Source organism: Neocloeon triangulifer, unplaced genomic scaffold (genome assembly GCF_031216515.1).
Source record: "Neocloeon triangulifer isolate White Clay Creek 2 clone unplaced genomic scaffold, ASM3121651v1 ptg000014l, whole genome shotgun sequence".
Taxonomy (NCBI): Eukaryota; Metazoa; Arthropoda; class Insecta; order Ephemeroptera; family Baetidae; genus Neocloeon; species Neocloeon triangulifer.
The window spans coordinates 12,131,054-12,150,323 of NW_026775556.1; the positions used below are offsets into that span (position 1 = coordinate 12,131,054).

The 19,270-nt window shown below is 34.6% G+C and overlaps 1 protein-coding gene across 2 annotated transcripts in view; it reads right to left on the reverse strand.

Annotated features, from left to right (window-relative positions):
- The window catches only part of LOC132202014 (parapinopsin-like), a 72,349-nt gene that overhangs the window by 23,419 nt on the left and 29,660 nt on the right, over nucleotides 1-19,270 (reverse strand). Inside the window, exons 1-2 of one of the 2 annotated variants that reach the window (XM_059628627.1) lie at nucleotides 11,802-11,940; nucleotides 2,267-2,426 (exon numbers count right to left, since the gene is read on the reverse strand). In XM_059628627.1, the coding sequence (XP_059484610.1) occupies nucleotides 2,267-2,426; nucleotides 11,802-11,909 (268 nt within the window). In that variant the 5' untranslated portion in view covers nucleotides 11,910-11,940. Of the gene's footprint in view, nucleotides 1-2,266; nucleotides 2,427-11,801; nucleotides 11,941-19,270 lie in introns of those variants that run through there. The other variant, XM_059628628.1, reaches the window with a different exon arrangement.

The window sequence follows — 19,270 nt, forward strand, 5'->3', positions numbered from 1 at the left end:
GCAGAGAGGAAAGTTCAAACACATCAAACTCTTTGAAAAACTTGTGCTGCAGGAATCTCTGGCAAGTTTAAGTTCATCCAATTTCGCTCCTGGTTATTTCATACGATTCGAAGAACTGCATCGTGTTTGTCAGTTTGTTGCCGTTTGCTTTCAAGGAAATACACAACACCAGGTATAGAATAATGTTTAGAATGTTAATCAAGAGCGATGGAACATGGGATATAATTAATGTGTAAATTTTTGCACAATATTAATGTGTATATAAGGAAATTTATAGAATAAGTTGAAAATATAAAAACTGGAAAACTAGAATATTAGAATATGAAAAAAGATTAAACAAAGGCAATATTTAATTATTTTTTTTTTAAATCCTAGAGTTTTGGAGTTCAAAAATATTCAAAAAATAATTAATTATCACGTCACCTTGAAATATAATTTGAATATTCGTTAAATTTTTGAGGTCATTGTATTATTTTTTTATTGGGCTGAATGCAGCATGTTAAAATTTGAAAACTCAGAAAAAAGTTTACGCGTATTTTCAGGAATATCTTTCTCCATATTAACAAGATGCGACGCAAACCTATTAAGTGCCACAAACTGGAAATTTGCGAACGACTCACTGAGTGTTTGTACTTTTTTCAAGTGCGGTCGACGCCGTCGGCTTGATGTGCACTCGTCCTGCGGTTGAACGCTTCAATTTTCAGCATGAATGGACGTTCTGCCTCTGTCACCAGAAACACGCGCTCCTTTCCAGCACGCTGCGATTGCTTTTCGCGGCCGATTTTTCTGGCTCCGATCTACGATTGACACTTCGGAATAGCGAATTTTTCTGCTTCACCAAGCTGCGACGCGACCCCTATCATATTCGACAACACTTTTTTGGTCAGAGACATAAGATGAATTACATGTTTGGATCACACCCATTGGGTCATAAATAATTACTGCAAAAATATAAATTTTCGTTTTGTTTGAAATTTTATTAATTAACTATAATATTCATTCCAAAACAATTTTACTTTTTTATTTTTAAAGATTAAAATATATTTTTTTCATTTCATTGAAATAATTTAAACTGATTTATTATTACTGTAATAATTTATTTTATTACTTCTTATATAATTGTACTTTTGCATGATTAGTTTTTTTTTCTTGTGGAAGGTGATTTAAAATTGTTGAGTTTAACATTCTTTTGAATGTTGTCTTTATTAATTACTATTTATTGACTTGATAAAAATGTAGAGTATTTCAAGGATGTAGAATGAAAACAATTTTGGTGTTACACATTGTAAATAACGGCTCCTGAGGCCGTTCGTCATCAAGATTGAATCTCTGCTGATATTCAAAAACTTTCTCAACTTGATCAGAGTTTGTTTCCTTAGTCTCTGTTTATAAATAATCGATGCACGCTACAACGTGGGGGCAACTTTGAATATTGAGGCAACCATGGAAATTTTCGGTATTATCTTATAAGGCTGCGTGCCAAATGCTTAAAGAAACAGCTCTGCCGGGATCAAAGTTTTGGATGGCTTTCATAAAATATTTAAGAGCATGTGTTGTGTTCCAGGGTGCGAAAAAGTTAAATTACTTTTCAAGTAACTTAAACAGATAATTGATAAATGGCCAACGTTTGAGAAATGTTTACACACGCAGGCTAAATTGTTTTTCAAAATGAATTAATTAGTCCTTGAAGCCATGTTATAACGCTCAAACTTTTATTTGTTTTTAATTCTGTAGAAAAGCGGGCAATTAAAGGTTTAATCCAAAGAGGAAATATACGCTACGATAGACATTATAATATCTTTTAATGTAGAAACTTTTGAAAAAAGGGACACAATTTGATTGTAAACGTGTTGAATAAGAAAGCAGTTCGGAAATTTTCCTACATTTAAAAAAAGGAACAAAAATTGTCCGGGATAATTTACAAAGATAATTCATGCCACACTTGAGACCCTTATATCATAATACATAAGTGCGTTACCTAGAACGGTGAAAATATTAATTTTTCTTTTCAAGTTCAGTTAATTTAAATTTTGTTTAAAATCGGACGTGTAAGCCATTTCCGATACATTTTTCCATCAAGCCTATCAGGAAAAAATATCTCTTAACGTCTTTTAAATTTATTATTAATTAATTGGCTCAATATTGGTTGTTGGTTAAATTTAAAATAAATTGATGCAATTGATGAAAAATAAAATACTGGAGTTTTTTACTTCGTCAAAGGGAATATATTTATACCCTGTCATATCGTTTGCTAGAGATAACTTACCCAACAAAGACATGAAGAATCCATAGGAGACGCACAGCACTTTGCCAAAACTCCAACCCCTGAGAAGGGAAGCCGTCAGGGTTAACGGGTTGCCGAGCACGCTGACGGAGAAGTCTGAGCACACAAGGTTGAAAAGAATCAGGTTCAATGGCGTCCAAAGCTGGAAACACAATAAGAGAACATATTTATGTTGAATACATTTCTCTTAAATTAAGAAATTTTTTAAGGACAGATTATTAGCATTTTGTCTGGAGTACGTGATTAAGAATGTAGAAAATATGCTCAAAATTAAATATATACATGTGGGTGGTACGCTGAATTTTCAATACATTTGTTATTCGGTGTACAGTGAAGCAGTTTAAGAACAAACCAATAAATTAATGTTTGCCTATTTACAAGATAAATCAATAGTTCTTGTTATCGTAGACGATTTTCAGCTCACTTCGTGGCACCATTCACATAAATAATGTTATATAAGCCAATCAAGGAGCAGCAAAAGAGGAATCTGTCAATATTTAAATTTCCTTATTGATTAGTAACAGTTTGCAAGCTTGAATAAATATGTAGATGCGAATAAAATGTTTACGTTTAATTAGCCTGCGCTGATTGCACTCAAATTATTTACCCGGCCATTTTTCCATAAGTTTGAATTGAAGAAAAGTTACACATTGTTTTTTTATAATTTATTTTAATGAGAGAGTTGCGAATGAATCGTTGAGGATTAGTTAAAAAATATTATCCTATTCACCATCACATTTTAAGTTCAACTACAGTGAGTGCCTTTTTTAGGTGACCCTTCTCAACGGAGATTTATATCAGATTAGCAAGTAGTCAAGTTGGAAGAAGAAATTACCTTTTGAATAAGACGGAAAGGACATTCTACACTCATACACGGAGACGTGCCAAAGCTAAATCCACCTAAATAAGCAGGGTCTGGCCAAACCGCGAAATGATGGAAGGCTTTTTACAGTTCACACCTCACACTTTTAGCTTTTTTCTAAGCTCTTAACCAGCTTTACAAAATTGTGATTTAGACGAGATAAAATGGGCTTTTGAAATCACATTTACAAGAATATTTGCATTTTGAAAAATAAAAGGTAATATTTAATAATTAATATTTCACGAAGAAACATAATATCTATAACAAAAAAGGTAATCATGGCTAAATTTGTTTTTAAATAAAATGAGTAAGAAAAGGTGAACATAATTTCAATACCAAAAACTATAATTTAATTTTGATTTTATGGACTTTGCGGTACAGGCCGATATTACAACCGCCGTAATCTATCCACGCGATATGAAGCTGGACTAGCTTGAGGCATTTGAGTCGTACATAATTCTTACGCACGACAGACAGTCTGACGAAGTGACAATGTGAGAGACACTGTTACATCAGAGCAGGGAAGCTGCACTGCTAGAGGGGTAAATCGCACTGGATGTGGGTCCACGGAATGAAATGTACAGGCTTAGGGTGGCATCATGTGCTAATAAAAAAAAAACTTGCAAAATTACGCCATCATCATGATTGTTGCATAGCGGCTATGAGCTCTGCCGCTCACTGCACATTTGTAACTAACTTATTTTCCCATTCATCCCATATGGGGAAAATGAGCACGTTTGCTTAAATAATAAAAACCAGTGATATTTATGCAGAACACACAGTAGAGCAATTTTATCAAATCTTTATTTCAAAAATTACATTATTGAAATTTTAATATCTAAACTGCCCCCGTAATCAATCAATATTAAAACGGGCTATAAAGAAATTCCGAATTATCACAAATTATATTGATCATTTATCCCAAACATAATTTTAAATTTGGGTTTTTAAGTTTCCAAACCCATTTAAACATCATTAAAAACATTAATTGATTAATAGTCCCTTTATAGGCCAGTTTATTGAAATTCCTTGTGTTTAATTTTCAACATTTTTTCATTTTCAATGGATCTATAGCCTAACGATAATATTCTTTCAAATTATTTTACTGTCCAATATGGAAATTTAGATTATGTGCTCATGGAGAGGCATGATTGTAATACATGAACTAAAAAAACATAAATTGAATCTAAAAAAAGCCCTTTAAAAGGAATTATTTCAACTTTAACGATTTTTAGAGCTAGAGAGACATCGTTATACGCCGGCAGCCGGCATGGTGTGCCTAAAAGTGTAACAAAATATGATGCGGCGCAGAGAGAAACCCGCGTTGGTTTTTCTGCGAAGCAAGAGAAGGATTTTATTCTATGTGTGTTACGAAGGGGCACTAAAAAGTTATACGAGTTATCATTTTGCCGTGCCACGCGAGATGAGAGGGAGAGCGTTTTATTATACATTAAACACGTCTTGTGCGCTCACCGTGCTTTTTTTCTTCTTCTCAATTTGCTCAAGCTCACTCGACCGTGCGTCGAGAACATTCAGTTTGTTATTTTGGAGCTAATTAAAAGAGAATTGTCAGTCGCACGCCGTTTTGCTTCCCTCCAGTGTCTCGTTTTACGTGACTTAACTAGTCTTTTGTGAAGCAAACAAACGCTACACTTTGAAAAAGAAAAATATTTATTGTAATGGCAAGCCAGTTCGCCAAAATATTTTTAAATGAAGTTTCGTCCTTCAGAATGATATTGAATCAAAAGCACAGATTTTGGATTGCTTTTTATTTTTTGGCGGGCCATGACAATTGTTGTCTATCAACCCACGCCCTTAAAAAATAAAATTTTTTTCAAGTTGTAAAAAAGTAAATAATTCTTTATTTCTAAATAATGATTTTTTTTATAAATTCTAGAGCTGAATGTAAATTGATTGTAGCAATTGCACCAATAAAAACGGATTTAACTGGCTACATAAAAAATAAATAAATAATGCTATTTTTTTTTACACTTAGCTAATGGCTTATTATTGAAAGACGACAACATGAATAACACTTTTTTTAGTGCGTTTTTTTATGAGATTTCCTAACCAAAAAAAAACTTTCGGAGTTTCTTTGGTCTGCCCGAATCTTTCCAATTAAGGACCACGCACGGTTGCAGGGGGCCAAGATCAAAGCGACAGAGGGAAAACGGAAATACGCACAGAAATCAGCTTAACGTCGAATCAGATCTTTCGTAATCCAATCGGCGTAATAAAACCTCCAGGAAACACAATTTCCATTCACGCATACCAAAAGCCCAAATCTTTTGGCGAGTGCAGCCTCTAAAGTGACGTGTGTATTATGTAGTTTGTTCTCGCCTTTCCGCACAAAGCTTTTCTTCTCAATGGTGCTGCGGGAAACGTGACGGGAAGTGCACAGCGGAAATTCAATATTGCCGCTAGAGCTGCCAGACCCTTACCAGTCGTGGCACTTTCTTTATTTTCACTGCAATGTTTCCGAATCGCCCCCCCCCCCCGAAAATCTTCTGTTTGAACTAAAATAAAATTAGGCTGCGGTGGCTGTGTCTCTTGTGGATGTTTGGCGTTTAACAATTTTTCATTTATTTTTAGCAACGCTTCAGTTGAATAAACAGAAATAATAATGAGATGATCCGACCAGATATTTAATTTTGCTAATTGAGTCACGAGCATTAAAAAAATTATCCGGTTTGATGTATTTATTCTATAACTTGTATTACAAATAGATAATAACATTTCCTGTTCCTCATTTTGTAATTTCCATCAAAAGTTTTCTGAAGACAGAGCTGGACTTTTGCTCATTTCGCTGGATAGCTGCTGGCAAATGTTAATGAAATAAACTTCGGATATGAATGAAATTGTGTAACTACTTAATTTCTCGTTCTGCGCCAAACCTCATCGATATTATTCTCCTAACTGGTCCCTCCGACAGTTTCTTGCGTTTAGCCTAACTGAAGTTGCACAGCGGGAGACAGTTTAGAAAGTTGGGAACATGGCGTAATTGTGACTGAGGGTAATCGCCTTAGCAATTTGAGCAGGCGGGACGGAATTGGAAACAGATATAAAGGATCTCGTGAATAGGTGAATTCGCCGATGTTTTTAGTCCACTGACTTCAAATTTATTTGTCATTAGCCTGCGAATTTGCATGATTTTCCCGGCACACAATTGGGGGCGTTCTTTGAATTTAAATTAGCATTTCGTGGGAATAAAAAAATAAAATATGTGATGGTATATAAATAATAAAAGACGCATCCATTTGAGAGACTTTCCGTGTTGAAAACGTGCGACTGAGATTTTTTATTTCGATAGAAAAAGCCCGCGCCGTATCCCTCTGTCAGCGTAAGTACGAACGTGAGTTGCCCACTGATGAACAAGCAGTTCTCTTTTCATATTATGTTTGTTCTATGCAGGCAGCCTCATTTCGCGATTTTTCGGGTCGCTTTTATTAAAAACGCATCTGGACAAAATTGAACTACGCGTTAATGAAATTCGGGGAAGAGAGGGGAAAAAGTTAACTTTTGCAGTCGACAGAAATTTTGAATAATTTATGGAGCAATCCGCGAGAGGACCATCTTTTTTCTTTGAATATTTCATGTTCATATACAACCCCTGGTGCGCGCGACTTGAGATTCAGAATACGCTCCTGTCAGCCGCCTTTCCTAATTGTGATAGATGGGCTCACGCAAAATAAATTTGCCAATCTCACTCCTTGAACCGGAAAAAATTATAATCAAAGCGGCAATTTCATTCAACCTGAATTAATTGAAAACAAACAAATTCTTGATATTGAGCTGCTGTGTTATGGTCAATTCAAATGATACAGTATTTCCTCAATCATTCCCAACGAAAACTGGGCCTCAAATATTTTCCATCCTATTACAATTAACATCAAAACATCACTGTTTGATGTGTCTCAAATGTGAGCAGTGATTGCCTTTATGTTGTGCAACATACATAATTAGGAAACTATTTACCAAGCTTTTTGCACCAACCATCCCCTATTTACATAGCTTGAGCAGATGCAGGAAAACGAAGTTCAAATTCAAATTCACCAAATTGTGTGTGAAATTGAGGCAGAAGCATCCAAGCATACAAAATGAACCGTGTTGATTATGTGTAGCAGTTGATGAGAATCGATCCAATAAATAAAATGCACTCAGATCAAAAAATAGATGTTGTCACCTCAAGTATTAGAAAATAATAAGTAAAGAAATAAATATGAAAATACTTTAGAAATTAAAAATATGAAATTTTGAGGGATTCTTAAATTAGTGCTAATATTTGAAGGATATAATTGTATAATTTATCGCATTTCTCACAAAAAAATTGATAATTAGTTTATAAAATAGAACTGAAGCGTCTGTAGCTAATTGTAGTGCCAAGTTTTGCTTGCTCAAACTTTAGGAAAATGAAAGAAGGAAAAGTTTTGTCTAAGTTAAGAGACGCGGCATACCATCGAGGAAAGTTAATCTCCGGTGGATTTCTCTCATAGTTTCATACTTTGACATTTCTTCCCCTGCTCCGTTTAATTAGTCCTTTGAAAATAATATGACGTAAGGCTTTTCTGTACGGCTGAAAGTGCGTTTCAACTCTTTAATTAAAGTGTCGGTTTCACAGGAACAAGAGAAATCTCTTTATAATAAATTGAATCTGCCAAGTGTCACTGCTAAGATCTTTCTCTGCCTCTTTTCTTGATACGTGAATAACTCGCCACAATGCACACATATTGACTGAATAAAAAGGCCACGTCTGCATCAGAAAGACGCAAATTCAGCCACGGAAAACCGTCTTGAGTGGGATTATGCGCAGATTTGTGTCAATTGCGATATGCGTATCAGTCAGAGTTTATGCCTCAAAAAGTCCAAGACATTGATTGATGGATATTTCAATTCTCTCATGAATATATTTTTTGTATAACATGAAATAATTTTCCACCCTGCAAAGCGTTACACAATTTTTCATCTTTTTACTTTTATTCTTTTCGTGGAGAGTACAATAAAAAAGCATTGCACATCATTAAGAGTTGCTCTGAGACTCGCATCCATTCAATTTTTACGCTAATTGGCAGTTCATATGGAGCCTCTGTCCATCATTGACGCTGAATGACATGCGTTTTATTTCTTTTTCCTCCCACACTATCATTTCTCTCTTTCATCTTCAGAACATTTCAACAGGAAGCGTTGCTCTTCACTCTCGATACATTATTTCCACTTTCTTGGCGCTGAATCAAATATCAAAGAAAACTGGTTTCCATCACAAGGATACATACAAAACGCGCACCCAACAAAAACTTCTATTTTTTGTGCGTCTCCATCTATCAGAGGATGCTAAAAAATGAATAATTAAATTGAAACACTCTCAAACATTCTTCTCGACGTCTCTTTTTACTTCTTTATCCACTCACTCAGTCTTTCAAATCAACACATTTTTCTGACGTCAGTGGATGCGCATTCAACCGGAAAATTACCTTTGTGGTGCCGAAATGTAGCACGCCAGGACTCAGTCGCAGAATAATTTCGCCCGACAAAAGTCCTCATGGTTGTAAGCAGGTGCTTGTACGCAGTCGCTAATTTCGAGCTCTGTTTATACGCCACTGGATGTGTATGCGTCTCAATGTCTCTTGTTATTGTGGCAGCAAAATGCAAATATATAAACGGCTTGGGGCCGCCTGCTGGCCACATAATTATTTTTTGTATACGTTCTGTCTTATTCAGTTTCTCACTCACAATGAATTTCGCCTCTGAATTTTCCACAGCTGCGGTCACGCTGATTTTGATTTGAATGCAGATATACACAATTATTCAAGTTTAGTTACGGCTTGTGTTTAATGAAATACAGAAGAGAATGTTTTTATAATTTCTATTATTAACCTGATTAAAGGGGGGTATGCAACCTGCTGTGCACAACGATCCAGCAGGTTGCGTAGTTTCATCTTTTATAAAAATAATATTATTTATTTTATTATTTGTGACAATTTTTCATGAAAAATTTTTGCTGCTATATAACAGAAAATTAAAAATGAAATCCATCAACAAACTATTAATATTTCGCAGATTTGGTTTATGTTACTCAACAGCTATTTATTATTTTCAAAATGTTTTAATGTTTCAAAGATTGGTTCAATCCAGTTTGCTTTAATCCTCATTTTAAGCTGAAAACGTGAATGAAATACTATCGCACTCATGAAATAAATTAAATAAAAGTTTTGAAAAATTATGAATATTTATTTTATTAAACCACTTTTGTAGGCTGGTAGCAAGTAAAATAGCATGAAAATGTTATCACGACAAACTAAATTTTCCCAGTTATTAATATGTATATAAAAGTGAACTATTTAATAAAAAAAATATACAGAAACAGGGACGAATGGCTGGCTAAGAGAAATTTCAACTAAATCTACAATCAACGAATTATCTCAACAGTCCGTCATTTGAAACAATTTTTTTTATTGCCATACATAAAAAAGCAATTATGAAGACAGTACAAAGTCTGCATTGAATTACAAATTATAATCACTAAATTGAATTGACTGAGCCCACTTACATGTAAATGATAATCTCATCTAATTATGCAAAGCACTGATACTATACCCACTTTGGAAATTCAGTTCGAATTAGGGATGCTCATCAAGCATTGCAAGTTCACGCCGCCAGTCAAAGGATCGGCATTACTAGAAACCCTTCAATAGCACTTTCCCCTTCAATCATTGCACGCTGAAGCCAGTTTGACAGGTGCTAAGTAATTGCTTCTGCTTGTGAGAGTGAAATGAGGGAATGCGTGATTAAAAAACCTGCCTATCTTTTAGGGATTGAGCTCAAATTATGAGAATCATATTTTAGTGCAGACATCATGGTGGAGGCCTATCGTTTGAAAGACCGCTGAAACTACACAATGTTTCACTTTCAAGATTTTATTTTCAGAGAATAGGGTATATTTTTGTATCATGATAGTATTTCTACTTGAGGACACACATATAAAATAAAAGATTGAGCTTTTTATTGCTTTCTGAGTAGTATAAAGGGAATCCCAGGGTGAAGTGGATGGAAAACAAAAGCGATTGGTTCTGCGATTGGCTAAGGCAGCGAGTGACTTGATGTAGTGATTTTTTTATTCGAGAAAAAAAGAATTAGATACTTTACTTTTCCCAGGAATCCCTTAATTGTAAATAATACAGTTCCAGAAAAACAGAAAAGCAGAACGGAAAAACATTTCCTTTGCCTATAATTATCCTATCGTTAATCTGTTGCACCCAGTCTAAATAGTTTTTGCGTATTCATACTTTTTAGTACTCGATTAAACATCTCCGATTATCTCAATATTTTTAGATTGTTGAAAAGTTTAAAGATAAATTTTTTTTTCGGTATTTTATTAGTTACTTGTTACAAACTAAATAGCTCTTTTTAATAAATAAACTTTTAAGAGAAAACCAGTGAAAACTTTTGTTGTAACCCTTCAAACATAATACCTCGCAAGTGTAAATAATTTCCTTTTGCTACTTTGCATAATTACGTGCATCTGTATATAGAGCACTAATGGATTTATTAGATTACTTGTGAAGTTGAGAACCTAATAAGTAAGTGGTGCTCTAATTGAGGAATCCAGTGGGAAAATTGGATTTTCTTTCACCCATATCCCATATTATGTAACATGGAAGAGCGGAATGCATCGCCCACGAGATTTTGGCTGCAAAATTTATGAGTCAAAATCGGTGTTGTCCCACAAGTTTAATTATACAGTATGCCATACAAATGAGCGCATAAATTATAGCTATTAAAATAGAGGAAAAATAATCACTGAGGAGTAATTGTGCGATTTCCGTTCAGATGAATTTTTCCGGCCAATTTCTTAATTTTTCGGATGAAGTTCGAAAAGGCACGTTCAGAGGAATCCTTTCAGACGAAAGGGATGTAAAACCATTTTGCATGTAAGCCTATTCTAAACCTATCCAAAACTGAAGGGGGCGTCAGTGTTAAAGTTCACTCTTCGTGGAACAAGCTTATTACAACAAGTAATATCCATTAAAAGCAGTCTAGTTAAATCCACTGCCTGAAGAGGATAATATTTACAAAAATTTGCATGGCAACCTAATTATTTGCAGCCGTGTGCTCCTAACATTTAAAATTTTTATTGCCAAGCGCTTTTTTTTTAAACAGACAAACAATCAATCTTGAATTTTATTTACGACGTCAGGTATAATGCATACAATGAAAATGAGGCAAAAATCCAAAAACGAGTCAGTGAGAGAGCTAATTAAAAAGATTATTTTTGAAAATTTGTCTTCTCAATTCAATGTGATTTGTGTGTACGTGACACGAACAATACTTTCAGAATGAACTCGTCTCTAATTGAACAATGGACCAGTTCTTGGTAGAACGCTTTGCAAGGAACAGGCGGGCGCAACGGACGATGAATTAGACCCGTCTCGCGCCGACTGAAAAGTTCTGCCGCTTAATTTGAGGGGAGCACGTGCGACCAAGTGAAATTATTTTCCACGCGCATCAGAGAAAAAGTTTTAACAGAGGCTTAGATAAAAAAAAACTTTAGTTTAAATCTCTCCCCAGCTAATACTTTGCTAAATTCTAATATCGAATTCTTCAGACCGGAAATGAATTTGCATAATTTAAAAAGAGAAGTTTTGACAAAATGTAGCTTACCTGTTTGTTCCTGATGAAGAGTATGATGACGGTGAGATTGGCAAAGAAGCCAACGAAGCCGATGAAGAATAGCGTGACCGAGGTGGCGAGGTAGCCACTGGGCTCCATGAGGAGCTCCCCGTGGAGCCCTTCCGAGGTGTTCATGGCGGCACCGTGCTGGGCCAACTGCATCAGACGCCAGCGTCGCCGGCTCATATAACACGGGGCATTTGCAGGCATGCGCCACGAAAACACCCCCTCACCCGCTCCAGGCTGGATAAATGAAAATCTCGCCACCTGCGAAACCAACTCGGCCACCACCGCGGGTTTTTGTTTGCCGAATACGAGTGCTGGTTGTTGGGATTTTGAGTGTTTTTGCGCCGCTCTTTTTAGCGCCAGGGAGACCATTTTTGTTTATTCGCTGTGCTTTCGCATGCAGGTGCAGCTTGTTTTTCCAAAGTAAATTGGAGTTTAAGCCTTTGGAATATTTTGAGCCGCAGATTTTCAGGCTTAAATCACCATGCGCTTCCACTTTTAAAACTTTAAAAATAGCAACCACGCTTGCACACGCTATTAATTATTATTTACATTTAATGAAAATATGAGTGCGATAATGGCAAATAAAATCAAAATATTTCTTTTACATTAAATTTGCCTGCGTAACCAGATTTTTTTTAAACATTGATTGCAAGTTAATATTATAATAAATTTGAATTTTTATAAATTTTATTTTTAGCAGTAATTCTGAATTTTCTTTGTCTCTTCATATAAAACATTCAAATTTTTCTACATCAAGACATTTTTCGTGACAACTTTTGAATGGTAAATATTTAAAAGTGCGTGGGGATTTTTTAATATATTGTATTAAAATTCTTTATGAAAAGTCTAGATTCCAGTGATGCTACAAAAATCATTTTATCCTTCAATATGTGTGTAAATAATGGTATAACATTATTATGTTGACTTGCTATTTCTCTCAAAGATTTTTAATATTGCAGCAAAAGAAAAAAAAGCGTGCCTCCAAATTTAAACTCGCTCCACAACGTCGGCGTGAGCTTATTAGGCGCGGAAAAAGAATATGTTTGCAAAAACGTACCTCCTACGCATATCACGTCAAAAAGGTGGGTAGTTGCGTGCGTAAACCGAACTATTATATAAATAATGCAATAAAAAATTAGCTCGAAAAACGGAAATGGAAGCAGTTTTCATGCAAAACCTGACCACTGCCTCTGTACGTAATTTAATGCTCGTTTCGCACGTAAATTTGCAGCAAGCCGCTTTCGCTCACCACACAAGGTCCACCGCCAACGTTAATGGATCTAAAATTTAATGCAAAACAACGCATTAAGTGAGAAAGTAAATCTCACGTCCCACATTGCTGAAAATTGGTTTAGCTGATTTGCCTAAAATTTCCGTTGGTGCGAGAAAAGCGCGTCCAGTTTAATTTGCATAAATGCAAACAAACGTGTTACCTGTTAGGCTGAGAGGATATCACCTTAGTCACTAGGATCAGAGGGTGCGTCGCGTGCCTAGAGGCAGTTAAATAAGGTCTAATTAATGGCTTGGTTGACGTCCGGCAGCTTGACAAATTGCCCGTCTATGTGCTTCTTCAGGCAAGTCACCCATAAATTTGGGTCTCTTGTTTACTTAACACAGGTGGACTCCACTAGCTGCTCAAAGAAGTTGAATACGTGACCATTTTTTTTTCTTAAAAAATTTGAATTGAACTATATTAAATGTTTTCAAGGCTACTTAAAACATAAATTATGGTAATATTTTATTTTATATTTTGTGATTTCCTTTTGTAGCCCAGCTTAAGAAGAAAATCATTTATAGTGCACCAGCAATTAATAAAAGGAAAGCGGATACAAGGGCAATATTTATAATAAAATAGATGAAGAAATAGTCAAGAGTTGTTTCAGTTTGTTAAATTATTGCTAAAGCGCCTAGAAAATGTTTTATATGATTTTGAATTAGAAATTACCTTGCTTGCTGTAGATTAATTAATCGCTTAATTTGCATTTTGAAGTAGCACATAAAATTTTAATTTTTGCACTCTGACTTCATTGAAACAGAGAATGCTGAGAACTACTTACAAAGAGTAGTGCAAACTAATTTTAATTCAAAGCTATTTCATTACTTATGTACAGCTTGTTTGTTTGATGCATGGCACATCAAGTAAGTGAACTTGCGAACTGTTTCATTCGCCATAGCCAAAGGAGAGTGTTTCAGTGTAATTCAAGCAACGCTACTTTCCTAATGTGATAATGAATCTAGTTAAACTTAATTACAAGCCGGATCTTCAAACGCAGTGACGCTATGGATTTCTATTTCTAAATAAACTATGAGCAAACTTTTAGTGATTCGCAGTCTTCGCAAATTATCCAATTTTATTGGCAAAATTCTTTTATTTTTGCCCAATTTTGCGAACAGAATCCAATAAGGATGGATTTTAAATTTCCCAAAATAAAACCTGAGTGTACTGTAGAATATTATGTATGTACATCAGTTACATCAAGTTATATTAAGATTCGTTAAGCTAAATTTTAAATAAATGGTTATGAAAGTAGAGGTATTTATATCATTTGAAATTTTCATGTTATATTTTTTGTTAGTTTCTACATTTCTAAATGTCGCAAAATTTGACTTTCTTATTTCTGATCTAATTACCAAATAAATTAATTTTTTAGTAATTTATAATTAGGATGAATTTCATATGAGGACGCGCTAAAACTGCCGATCGAAATACAACATGGGTCGATAATTTTTTCAATGATAACCACCTGTCCATAGGTCACCCCCATGTGGTTAAAAAAAATCCCAAAAATTTTTTCGAATTTTTAGAATTTTTTTTCAAAAAACTCAAAATTTGAGTTTTTAATTTTTCTATGAGAGATAAAAACTTCTAAACAACTTTTCTAGACTAATTTTGCAACGCCCGACAACTTTTCAATGCTGACCAAACGTGTACAAACACGTTTAAGGTCACTTTCAGACAAATTTTGATTTTGACTGAAATTTTGGAAATGAACGCCCCCTTGGATTTTTTTGCAGGTATAGGGAAAAATGTAGCCCATCTAATTTTGAATCGATGTGGTGATTTTCAAAAATATATTATTTTTTGTTTTTCTTTAATTAAAAGGCGAACAAATAAAAACATTAGGTTTTGTGCGTTTCAAGCGCTGAAAATACGCTCATGGTCGGAGTTGGTTTACTTTAATTTTAAAATAATTTTAACAAGAAATAATATACATTTGAAAATTACCATACCGATTTAAAATTAGATGGGCTACAATTACTTCTATACCACCAAAAAAATCCGAGGGGGCGGTCATTATGAAAATTTCAGTTAAAATCAAAATTTGTCTTAAAATGGCCTTGAACGTGTATGTACACGTTTGGTTACTATTGAAAAATTGTTGGAAAACTAAAAATACGTCTAGAAAAGTTATATTTCAAAGTAAATTCTTAGCGCGAGAATTAATCGGACGATTGAAGCAAATTCCGAGATTTCACTCCTCACTAGGAAACCCAAAATCTAACGTTTTTATTCATTCACCTTTTAATAAAAGAAAAACAAAAAATAATATATTTCTGGAAATCACCATATCGATTCAAAATTAGATGGGCTACATTTTTTCCTATACCTGCAAAAAAATCCAAAGGGGCGTTCATTTCGAAAATTTCAGTCAAAGTCAAAATTTGTCTGAAAGTGACCTTAAACGTGTTTGTACACGTTTGGTCAGCATTGAAAAGTTGTCGGGCGTTGCAAAATTAGTCTGGAAAAGTTGTTTAGAAGTTTTTATCGCTCATAGAAAAATTAAAAACTCAAATTTTGAGTTTTTTGAAAAAAAATTCTAAAAATTCGAAAAAAATTTTGGGATTTTTTTTAACCGCATGGGGGTGACCTATGGACAGGTGGTTATCATTGAAAAAATTATCGACCCATGTTGTATTTCGATCGGCAGTTTTAGCGCGTCCTCGTATGAAATTCATCTTAGGAAATTTAGTTAATTTTTTTTTTTAAATTCTACACGACTTGGGAGATGAGGAAAAGTGTGCACTTTCAATTTTCTTTGTATATACGCAAACAATACTTACGTTGTTAAAAATTTCTTTCAAACGAAATATTTCAACCAAAAATATTTTAAGATAAGATTAAATATTAAAGAAAACTTTTATCAAAAATGAAATGATTTTGTTCAGAAATTGTCAAAAACATGCATATTATGAATTTCTACAATATGTAACATTTCCAGTTGCCACCTCTGACAGCGGCTAAACAAGTACTATTGATTAATCGGCATTGCTAAAAAAAGCTTTCATTGGAGAAGAACAACGCGAAAGACAATCAAACGCGCTTGCTGATCGAAATTTCATTACGTGAGCTACACGTTAAGTTTCACCCACTGGGAACTGTTGCGAAATAGATTGCGTTGGCGTGCCATAATAATTATTTTCGATCTTACAATGGGCAATTAAGCGGAACGTCAAGGGCTCAGAATTAGGCGATAACGAGCTTAAGCTCCTTTTGAAATGTCATCCTTCACGCCGTCATATTAAATACAAACGAAAGTGTCACATCTCTGCAGGGAAAAAGGAGTGCCATGACAGGGGGCTGTTGATTTCGCCACCTTCCGTCAACAATGATGAAGAGGGTGCGTAATTTATATTTGGTTTGTGGAGGCACATGTGTGTACTATCAAAGCAGCCGGTTTTTTTCTGATTTATGATTGCAAAATTTTGCTCTGGTGCTAAAATTTATTAACCTATCAGGATGATTCGCCTGCGTGCGGAATCGATATTTTACGACGGAAAGGGCGCCTGTTAAAAAATGCATGCCATACCATCCAGAACTTGTGGAGATAAAAAATGCATCCGAATATTCACCTCTAACGAGACTTTCCTTTCAGCAAACTCTAGATAATTCAACCTCCAGCTTTTGTTCTGTAAAAAAAATTTTTTTATCCTTTTTTGACTGATTTGTTTTGAATTTGAAACTTTTTCTCCAAGGTTGTTTTGGAATAGTTTATTATTGATAGAAATATTGCTAAATTATTTTTGGGTCCATTCATAATTCACAGATTGAAAATTATTTGGAAAAAATATAACAAAGAAAAAACCAAATAAAAAAAATCAAAGCACATAACATGTACATATAAAGTAAATCCATTAATTATTATTTCTTTACAACACTCTGTTTATAAATTTAGATTTTGAAAATACTTTCAAACTTCGTTTGTCCTCTATTTTAAATCCATTAACAACTAATTACTGATACCTGTTATTATTTAAAAAAAATCACCTGAATTCAATTATTTAATTATTGCCGTTTTAATTATAATTTTGTAATAAAAAAAATGCACAGATCAGCACAAAATTGATCTTGGAATCCCAGCAGGAAGTCAATAGTAAGGAAATGGGTGAATTTTCTAAAAAAAGTGCTTTTAATTTTCAAGGGCAACCCTTACAAGTGTAGTGGATCTTTTGGCCTCTGGAGGCCTATATGAATCTATTTTTGTTCCCCAAGTATGATCAAAGCAATTAAAATTCATCATTCACGCGGAGGCGGCTGCAATCAAATGAATTACGCACAGTGCGAGCAATAAAATTAAGAGTGTGCCGAATGCCGAGGATCACAATCTGCCTGCCGCGCGAAGGAGAAAGTGGTGCGCGCCCGCGCGACCGGCAAATGCGCAACTAAGGCGATAATTGTGCAGGTCACGCCTCGGCGAAAGACATGCGTGCCGAAAATTGATCAGATGATATAACAATGGTGCACGCGCGACCCACGCGGCTGTAGAGACGGTGTTGCAAAAATTTGCTGCTTTTGCACTTCCCACTCAAAATAATGTAATTTCGGGCAATCTTTTAGAGTCGTAGTGGCACAAAGAGGAAAGGCGGAACTGCGGTAGTAAAAAAAGCATGATTATTTACTTGAGAAGATCCGACTACAATGTGAAAAAAGAACGCGTTTTTATTGACGTAAACTTAATTGCAATGGTTATTATAAGCTGTTGAAAAATGATTGTTCCTACTCTGATGAAAAAAAATTCTTAAAACCAATTAAAGATCTTAAATAAAATACGGTTTTTATTCACTAATAAAAACTATTTTGCAGCTGCATAACAGCAAGTGAATTTTTTTTAAATATTGCAATTTGCAATCGATTTTTTTTCTCGAAGAACATAATAGTGTATTATGTTCATTCAAATAACATTTATTATTAAACAGATTGAGAATTAAGTGGTTAAAATAATGTTCTTTATTTAATGGAATGAGTTAAAACATATTGCTTATAAAAAAATTAACAATTCTGGATTCAGCAACATAGATTTAGAAAGAAAAAAATCAATAGAGATTCAGTTTTACTTTTACTTCAACCTATCGACGCAAGTTCAAATGTCACCAGTTCTTCGTGCTATAAGGTTTATTTCTAGAGAGCCCATTACTGAGGATTTTGTGTCGAGGAGCACCTTCGAAAAGTTATATTTTGAGAAAGTATTGCTCTCAAGCCAAAAAAGCATGGCAGAATCCAATTACGGCATCTCTCAGACATGTGCTACATCACATCGCAAATTTTCCGCCCGTGATTTGACGAATGCGCTATTCCGGCGGCATCTTCAAATTTTTCTCTCCAAATCCTCTCGCTCCATTGCCCCGTGAAAATGCAGCCGAGGTTTTTGCCCTTGCATATATGTACTGTGCCTGCCTTATTTCTCTCTCCGCATTTTCAGGCAAGAAACACTATGCGCGCGGTGCCGGCGAACGAAACGTGAGATCAATGAAGTGTGTTGCAAGCAAACTAATCTCTTAAGCACTCGCTTCTCTTCCTTCTGCTCTCTTCCATTCTCCTGAGCAATCTGTCAAAAAAGAGGAGGAAAACAATGAAGGTCAGACGCTGAGAATTCAAGATCTTTAATCTCTTCGTTTTTCAGAGGAGGATGAGAAACGCGCCTCCGTTGCGTCTGAATGCAGTTGTTGCACTTTCCTTGCATAATCTATTTGATTTCCAGAGAGAATTCCTTTAGATGGAATGATGGATGGGTTGAATGGATTGTTAATCACTTTGAAAGGCATTGTCTTGGCCAATCCAAAAATAATCTGTTTCGATATTTGAGCTTAAAAAATATGCATAAAAATCCGTTTTTTTCCTGACAAATAATTAAAAGTTCCTTATTCTTCTTCTAAATAATATTTTTGCATTTATATTTTTATCATTTGGGCGTTGATGAAAAATATTCAAAACTGTTAATTATAAATGTCAAATATTCAATTTTATTATTATTGCTACCAATGGACTTGCGTTTTGACTGAAACTGTTATTAACAGAAGTACTCGTAGCTAAATGATATTTGATAATAAATGAAAAATATCAAATGGAAACTGTGTTGTAAATACTCCTGTAATTAGCTCATTTCATTTACAGACTTTATTGATTGATTGGCGCATAAAAATTAATTACAGGGAGAATTTTTTTTCCAAATGTT